This window comes from Magallana gigas, chromosome 4, assembly GCF_963853765.1.
Source record: "Magallana gigas chromosome 4, xbMagGiga1.1, whole genome shotgun sequence".
NCBI classification, from domain to species: domain Eukaryota; kingdom Metazoa; phylum Mollusca; class Bivalvia; order Ostreida; family Ostreidae; genus Magallana; species Magallana gigas.
This window is the reverse complement of record NC_088856.1, coordinates 8156665-8166040: the sequence shown is the minus strand read 5'-3', so window position 1 is coordinate 8166040 and position 9376 is coordinate 8156665. Positions and strand designations below refer to the sequence as shown.

The window sequence follows — 9376 nt, the reverse complement described above, 5'->3', positions numbered from 1 at the left end:
GTCATTTTCACCCAACAATTGACAGCTAAAAAACGAAAACATATGTTCTCTCTTGGTAAAACATTTTCAAACAATTGAAATTATCATTTTTATTTTTTTATTAACATTATGCGTACATTGTTTATAATCTGTACTGTAAAAGTGTTTTTTTCACGCTATTGGTTAAGTACGCGGATACGTGATTTACCACTCCAAAGTGTTTAATATTTTACCATAAGCGCGGGGGTAATTTACGCGGTTTTCAGCTTACCGTGTAACTAGTGTAAATTTCCCCCAGGCGTAAATAACCATTTTACAGTATTCATTCTACAAAAACTAATCAAAAAGGGAACAAATTGAACAACTATGTTTTAAGGCACAGGTATACAAAAAAAACCTTCACATTAATTTTTCATGTCTGTGGCAGTAGTTCTTGAGGCTTAATCATTAATGATTTATTTGTGAATTTTGACTCAGTCGTTCTTGAAAACAATATATAAAGTTTACGGAGATAGGCCTAGGCAGATACATGTAAATGGATGAACACCGAACATAAAGTGAACAAATGTGATTCAGTTAGTTTAATATGACAATGCCAATTTTCCAAAGAATTAATGGGATAAATGCTTTCCTTTGTGCTTAGTTAACGCGCGAAAGGCTTATAGAGTCTTATAAACTACTCTAACACACTAATTTTTTTTAAGATACTCTACAATATTTTCAACAAATATAAAGCATTGTAGACTTCATATTGCTGAAAAGTATAACTTTCTTGAGTTTTCCCCCCGTTTTGATCTTTCATAAGAAATATGAATGAATAAAAATGTATTCATTTTAACAATCTTACAAATTAATGTCTTCACAATCATGTGTTTCTCATTAAATATGTGGACTTTTTTATTACTCTGGTTACATCAATGTTTGTCGAGTTCTAATTTTCCTTTATTACTTTGCTGAGTAGATTCACATAATTTTTATTTCATTGAGGCGCATACACAGGGTGTGCCAGAATATCTGATTCTATTTGAAATTCAAATTAAAAAATGTTTGGCCAACCCTGTAAATTGTAACAAAAATAAAAAGTAATAAAAACTTAAATGTTTCCCAAAAAATTTAAAGAAAAACGTGCTTTTTATTGAATAATGATGTCACAAAATTGCATGGTATTTCTTTGGTTGAATTGAATTTTATTCAAGATTGATCGAACAAGAGAGCGTTGAAACATTTTCTGTTTTATTTTCAACCACAGACTCCAGATATAGTTGCACGAATAATAAAAAAAAGAATACCCTGGGGAAAACATCTCAAAAAATGAAAAAATTTCTTTAAATAGTGAAAATATGATCCGCTCAAATGGGATGTTGGAATTTTACTCGTCCAATCGGCGTTGTCATTGATTGAAAACGACGATCTTATTTTTGTTGTGGTTTTATAAACAATGCTCAGTTTGTGAAAAACTTATGAATATTTGTGAAATTGGCTGAATAAACATTATTTTTTTCATTATATATGTTTATGGAAATGCATTTGACTTTTTGTTAGATAAATGTAATCAAAAGTTATACAAAGAGTAAATGGTATCAGCTATTCTGGTACACACAGTACGATAAATAATGTCTACAAACACACAGATATAAAATAAATAAAATAATGAAGCCACAGTAGTTTATTCTCAAGTTCCCAAATACCTTACTGCAATATTTACTTCACAGGTCAAATAGATGATAACTTTGTGAAAACTAACGACAATAGTAACGACTAAATAGAATAAAATAAAATCCAGCTGCTAATGCTCAAAATTAAGTACGTTGTAGTCATATATTCAAGTCGTAAATTGAACTTTCGTAAACATCTGTTTCTGAAAATGTAAAATAAAAAAAATAAAGTAAATAACATCTGATAAGAAACTAAAAACTTGTGACATTTATGATACAATTTAATGCACATTAAATTTTTGATATATCATAGCTTACTTAAAACCAAATTGATATTATCGCTTTGGCACGAGAAAGTACTGTATATTTGGGGTTTTTTGCGTGTCACAAAATTTGCGAATATGGAGAGAATATGAAGCATTTTTAATTTGCGTCAGATTATTGCGAAAATCAGCAGATATACGATATACCTTTTACCATTACACAATGTACAACAAGTCACGAAGTCATAACAAAATTGTATTTACATTAGACAATGACCAAAGAGGTATTTTCTTCGAAACTTCATAAATATAAATGATAATGTACGCAATATTGCAAAACAGCTCATCACTTCAAATGGATTCTAAACGAATGCCAATTTTCTTTTATCAGATTCTATATTTAAAGATATGCTTCCATGGTATCTTGACACTCACCAGTTTCCCCCGTGTTTCTCTGTGCTGGGGTCTGTTGCCGACTTCTGTAGATTTTGATGCCGGTGATCAGAAGTACAACGAGAACAAGGCCCCCGCCACCACCACCCATAATGTAAGTAATCAGAGTCATTTCTAAAATAAACACATGAACCTAGCATGGAAATGCATTAAATTTGTATTTACATTGAAAAAATATCATAGCATTGTTCTACATTATCAATACTATGTACCATTCATGAAAATGCATTTAATTTGTATTCACATTGGACAAATATCATAGCATCGTAGTACTTAATCAATATGATTGCTATAATTTGTAGTCAAATTTTTTTTTTTTCAAAATTATATCCTAAAAGGCTCAAAACACAATAAGTTTCTTTTAACCATAAGCAAAATATTCGAATAATGTAAGTTCCTATATTCTGAAATGTTACTAGAAATCGACGAATAAATGTACTTTGTTATTAATGTATGTCATATGAAACTTTAATAGAGTAAAAAATAAATGGCGAAAATTGTCTATACGCTGAAAAAATTGATTTTTTTATCATTTGAAAACTTAATATATGTTAAGAATAAAATCAAATAATTTAATAAAAAAAATAATACACAAATCAATACATCATTGTCATGTCTTTGTTAATGTAACAAAAACAAAGGATGCAAAAAATTAGTACAAAAAAAAAACAAAGCTGCTAACTAGTATTCTTTGAATAATTGCTTAAAATTTTATTGCGTGTGAATGAACCATGAGTTCTTTGACTTGAAATTTCAGCCTTCATATGTTTCCTTTTTAGAATTTTGAAGCATTTTAAGCAATAGATGGTTATAGCTTGTGTACAATAGTCATACCTTATAGAGTATCTGAATTTTATTTTCTTTTAAAACCTTCAGATATAAAAGTTTGAAAACTTGAATCATTTTATAGACGAAATTGTTGGTCAGAACAAAAATCAGACATATGTAAACGATACGTCTTCTTGTTGCTATTCATCAATGTGAACATTGTTTGGTCATCAATATACTTGTAATAATTTTGCCAATTGTGATGACAATTGTTATATGAGAGAAATATACCTAATGCGTTAACTTTGGTTGTGTATTTTTTCTTCAATAAATACCTCCATGCCAGCATGAACTTAAAAAAGAAGGTAGTGTATTATTTAAATGAAACTAGTTCTTTCACTATCTTTAAGGGTGAGTAATTGCCAACATATTTTTAGAGTAAAAAAAACAATAACGTACTGACGTACTATTCTCAGTTTCAAATGCGTTAACTTTGAAAGCAAATGACGCATTCCTTGACAGTAAATCTGCAGTAATTGGTTCGATGTGGATCCTCAAATTCTTATCTTGACCGTAGCAGACCCTAGTTGGCGGAGCATGAGTACAGTTGTATTCCTATGGACATAATGTAAAACGTATAACGCATTATCTTATTCATAATAGTCATATCAATATACATATGTACACATATTGTCTTTGCATTTATTCGAATATTTAAAGCGTATCTTGATTTGCGTAAATGATAAATGATCAAAGCATCTTAGTTATAATAAGTGTACACTAGCATATATTGAATCGTAAGGTTCAAGACAGTCTTATACAAATGATAATATTAATTTGTAGGATACATGATCTTATATTCATGTAAATAAAAGAGATATTTACCTGAGGGTCAGAACCGATTAAGCCTACTAACAACTCACAATCTGGATCAGAGTACACAAGTGTCTCCAGACAAAGTCGGTACCTCTTCAAATTCTGAGCATCCCTTCCCATGATTCTCATTACGTAACACAAGGAATCTATTTTCCCGCCACTATACGTCACAAACACCTCTGTCTCGCCGTCTATCCGGATATCCCCCTCACATCTGTACTCTTCAAATGAATCTAAATGATGGATAAATACAAATGATTCTGAGATACAAAATCATACATTCAAAATCATAGAGAATAATTCTTGTTTTGTATATGTTTCAATACATACATGTATGATACAAAACATTTAAACATTCTGTAGACTAAACTACCTCTAGTAAAATATTTTTGTCATTCTAATAGTGCCAATAAGTTGGATTAACAAAATTCTTCGGTAAATTTGAATAATATTACTGATTTTTTTTTAATTCCAATAAGTATCTCCTCATTTATTCGAATGCTTATCATGATTTGGTATAAACACACTGTAGTGAAAAACATTCAGATCCTGAATGTCGCAATTGAATATGTGGACATTTTGTAAATAAATGAAAAAAAGTATTTAATCGGTCAATTGCTGAAAATTATATAAATATAATAAATAAGAATAAATGATTCTTTCAAAATACATCATTAGGTAAACATTACGGTCGGAGCGTAATCAAATCTATAATGATGTCCTTCTGGCTTCAAGCCACAACTGCAATAACCACCTCATAGTACTCAAAGAAGATTCCTTATTCCTTAGATAAAACACACATATCACCCTGTAAATAAAGTCCGTAAAAAGTCGTCACCATACAGATTCGGTATTATTGTGAAATGGATTTTAGCATAGAGGAATTCTTACCAGATTTTTATAACAGCTGATTTTCAGGAAAAAGATAAATTAATGCGACAAACTTACAGTGCATGCTGAAAATTTCACTGCTCCGGTGGACAATATAGAGAAACGTGACAGAAAAGAAAGCGACGCCTTCCATCTCTGTCTGTCTGCTATTACTATAGCAGGTACGACATATACCTTTCCTTTCATTAGAAGTTTCTAAATTGCTTTTTTAGTGTCTTCAGAATTTGTTATTACTATATAATAAAAGAGTCTTCCACGTGTTGGTAGCTTGCGGGTGTAGAGAAAGGAGTATTAAAGAACAGGATAACAACCTTTGTTTCTCATCAGATATAATAATCATCATTGTTTAATTCATTGGTGTACAGCTTTCATTCAAAACTTAAGTGGCAATTAATATTGAAATTAAATATTTTCCTCGACAAATACTTAGAATTGTGGTATCTTTGGTTAAAGATTTTGAAACAAATTCATGGCCACTGTTTGTCATTATCGTCAGGCACAACTTTATGTGGTATATATGCCATTCAATGATGATGACTTGATAAAAACAAACATTCAGAAAACCCGCGATGAAGTCATCAAATATGTTTTATACCTCTCAAGTGATATTTTCAGATGGTAAAATTTAATCAGGACTATCTGGATTCGGAAAATGTTTCTACACATACATAAGTTGTATAAATAATGGTACTTTAACAACGTGTTTTGTAAATAATAATACTTAACAACGTGTTTGCTTAGAATCAATAATAATTTATATTGTTTGTAACTTGATTTGCCTTACCGAGGAATCAAGACACTAACACGGATAACCAGTTAACTACATATCTAGTGGAGAGTCGGCGTGGTTGTATACAAGCATTTCACTGCTCCTTTCCTCATCACAAAATTTACCATTACATCTCCTTAAAAAAAATTGAAACTTTTTATAAGCTATAAACAAGTATTTAGTTTATTAACAGTCCATTTTATAATTTAAATGGTAATGTTTTCCTTAATCTAAATGAAGGAGTCTTCTTTATAATCATAATAACAGTGTCTAAAAATAGCCACGGCCATTCTTTAATTTATCATAAAACTAACATGGTCTTTCCTGTATTTCGAGGATATCGTGTTGTACATCAATTAGTTCGCGTTTCTTATCGTTTGGCAAGTATAACGGCATTTGCTTCACTTCTCCTTCCCGTCTAAGTCTCTGTGAGCTCGATCCTTCTTCCATGTTTTTCAATACCTCGATTTCCTTTTTTTAGGTCTATAATTCTGGCTTCTTTAAACCTTCTTTAAACTTCCTCCTGTTACATCTTTATAACAATCACCATCTGTCCAAATTCGTCCTAAGATATCGTAATGTGCGCATTTTTTCTCCAGCGGAAAACTAATTTAATGCTACACAAAACACAAAAAATATTGAAATGTGCATTGACGACATTTTGAGAATGTCTGTTTATTAACCTTATCTCTCATTATCACAAAATTAAAACGCAGATCTTATAAAGATCCAGAAATTTCGGAATTTTTTTTATTTTTTCTCATATCGTATTTCATATTCATGTGAAAAATCTAAGTATCTTTAAATCAGATAAATATTTTTCTATTAATTATCTTGGTTACATTGGATATAAATATAGTTCAAACTGTTGCAGAGTTTTGTTATCATTGTTACCATAACTCTACAGTGTATACTCTGTCCCAATATACCCTCGATTCACATTTTGTTTCATTACTCAATAATTATCAATGCCTGAGTGATCTAACAATGTTCGTTTAAAAGTATATAAAACATTTTCCTTTCAAACATATAACAAACGTGTAAGTGTTTAGTTTAGAATACTGAAAGTAAAAAAGATCCTGCCACATAATTTGTCTTGACATATATTTAAAAGTTATACATTAACAGCGTATTCAGCCAGGATCAATAAACACTTTGTTTTGTATCCCAGTTTGTTTGTTGAAGAAAATGCAGTAACGGGGTACCCATGTAACTAAAATTCCTTATATTTACATTTTCAATGTGTCTTTATCTGTTATAACACTACGAACCTAGTCTGTAATGTACAGTTTGATACAGATCATCGATTAATATTTCGATATGTAATCATGCACTTACTGAAAACTATAAAAATATTAGTAATAAGGAATTACTCTTTGAATATAATGAGATGATTAAATGCGCCGATGTGATCAAATCTATCATTAAACCGTTCAGGCTTTGTTGGAATCGATCACCCCGACCCTATTAAATCACTGCATAATACTCTTAATAATTTCTTATTTTTTTATCAGAACTAAATCGAGGCTTGTGCTGGAAAGTGTCCCTTAAATTAATCACAATATTTAGATCATAATTTTAACTTACTTAAGGTGGAATAACACACCTGGAAAAAGTCACTCAAATTGACAGTGAATTATTTGATTATGAAAGATATAATAATAATTAAATGTCCATATGTCAAATAAGCGAAAAATTTGCTTTTTGGGGATAAAAAATGAATCTCAAAAAATTCAATTCAGTGAGTATCAGCAAAAGGCCCTGTCGGATTCAAACTCGGTATGTGCGGAGCACAAGGCCGACACTTTATCCACTCGGCTATGGAGTAATTTACATCTTACTGTCGATAAAATCATCTTAATGTAACAAAATGTCGTTTCAATCAGAAGTCAGCCATTTTGTGACGATGTGTTATTCCACCTTAATAGTTAATATGGAAATCTGCAACATTTAGAAGGCTATAAAGAGCAACATGGAGATCGTTGATATATTCATTCATATAACATAAGAATAAAGAATAAAAACTGTGCCGGTTATTTATGTCATTGCCAAGGTGGCATTTTTGCACCCGTCTTAGATGCATTCTTTCGAATAATTCATATATGCTGTTTGATAGACCATTGCTTCATGAGTTTATATCCACCTTTGTTATCATTTTATCTCACCTGTTGGATATTTACCTTTCAAAACTAAATTCTTACAGGAAAAAAATTTCAATAGGAAAATAAATACTCTTATGGGAAATTTGATATTTTCTATTGGTATGCAAGGACCTCCTAGAGTAATTTAAATTCCGATAAGATTTGATCAAATCTGATGGAATAACTTAATTTCCTATTAAAAAAAACTACCTGTGTCAAGTTCCTATAAATATCTTACTATAAATATAATTCCTAAAGGAGTTTAAGAAAATATTATAGAATTGTCAATTTATCTTGTAAGAGAATCATTTCTCCTGTGGGAATTATTCCGCTGTCAGGTATAACACACTAAAATCATATAGGTTATACTTTTGACACCATGGTCTATCAATGGTCTATCATTTGGTACATATGGATTTTTCAGAAACTGCATCTTAAGCGGGTGCAACAATGCAACCTTGGCACTGGCATAATTATCCAGCACAATGTCAATAGTTATTGTCCAATGTCCTATGCCCTTTATGCTTTGGCAAATAAACAAAACGTATCATCAGATGCAGTTTATTGTTATATGTAATAAGATGTTCATGTCAAACAGCTAAAACAAAATATAATTATTATGAAGATAACACTTCTCTAGTGACAAGAAAGACACCATCCTGTGAACGCAGTGCGCATCAAATTATCACCGCGGATAGAACCATGAGGAACATAGGTTGCATGGGTTCTTGTAAAAACTATGTCATTCTTCTGCATGGAAAGAATGGCCGTGCCAGTGACCGAGGAATAGTCATTCGTGCCTTGAACGAAAGAAGCTCCAACAGGCTGACTATTGAGCATAAACTCAATCGACATGTATTGGCCGTGAGCAGACATAAATATGGTCCAAGAGAAGACATAAACGCCATCAACAGGAGCGGTAAATGTTCCAGAATGTCTGTTGTATCCGTTTCCAATATTTGTAACCGCGTGGTCGTATATGATGGTATGGTGAGTACTTGGGTTGCTCTCGGTTGTCGACATGTAAGCATAGAACGCTATCACACTCTCGCTAGGTGCGGGGACAATTCGAACTTCTATTTAGAAAAATGAAATATGCTTGTGTAAATGCTTCAATTGTTAAACTTTTTCTGTACATCCGACCCTGCTGCTTAAAATGCATTAATTATTAAATTGATAACTGCAGGAAGGTTGTTAGATACAAATAATAAATTTTCAAAATGGAAATCGTTAAAGACACTTTATGTAACGTTTCATTATAGAATAAGTAATGAGTTTTAAAAAGGTTTACTTTTTTGCTCTACTTCTCCCTCCTGTCTCCGACTCTCCGTCACAGTTCGTCTGTTCTTCTCTTCGTCCCCGTTTTTCAATACTTCTATTTCCATTTCCAGGTCCATAATTCTGGTTTCTTGTATTTGAACCTTCTCCAGTAACATTTTCATCCCATTCTTCATCTGTTCAAACTCTTTCCGAGATATCTCTTCATGGGCATTATTTTCTGCAGCTGAAAATGAATTCAATGCTACACAAAATATAAAGACTGTTGAAATGTATGTAGACGACATTTTGACGACGTCTTCG

At 31.3% G+C, this 9376-nt stretch overlaps 2 protein-coding genes across 3 annotated transcripts; both read right to left on the bottom strand.

Annotated features, from left to right (window-relative positions):
• Positions 1 to 1614: 1614 nt before the first annotated feature.
• Positions 1615 to 5197, bottom strand: LOC105329350 (uncharacterized). Of its 2 annotated transcripts, none has more exons than XM_066083241.1 (5): positions 4749 to 4814; positions 4004 to 4227; positions 3586 to 3733; positions 2333 to 2464; positions 1615 to 1837 (listed from the first exon to the last, which is right to left on the bottom strand). In XM_066083241.1, the coding sequence occupies exons 2-5, from the start codon at positions 4121 to 4123 to the stop codon at positions 1794 to 1796; spliced, it is 444 nt and encodes a 147-aa protein (XP_065939313.1). In that variant the 5' UTR covers positions 4124 to 4227; positions 4749 to 4814; the 3' UTR covers positions 1615 to 1793. The 2 variants fall into 2 exon arrangements, with proteins under 2 accessions (XP_065939313.1, XP_065939312.1); XM_066083240.1 differs by lacking the exon at positions 4749 to 4814 and adding an exon at positions 4943 to 5197 and having other exon boundaries at positions 1616 to 1837.
• Positions 5198 to 8344: 3147 nt separating this feature from the next.
• LOC105326679 (complement C1q tumor necrosis factor-related protein 3) lies at positions 8345 to 9376 on the bottom strand. The gene is made up of 2 exons (XM_011426830.4): positions 9087 to 9376; positions 8345 to 8871 (listed from the first exon to the last, which is right to left on the bottom strand). The coding sequence occupies exons 1-2, from the start codon at positions 9358 to 9360 to the stop codon at positions 8432 to 8434; spliced, it is 714 nt and encodes a 237-aa protein (XP_011425132.3). The 5' UTR covers positions 9361 to 9376; the 3' UTR covers positions 8345 to 8431.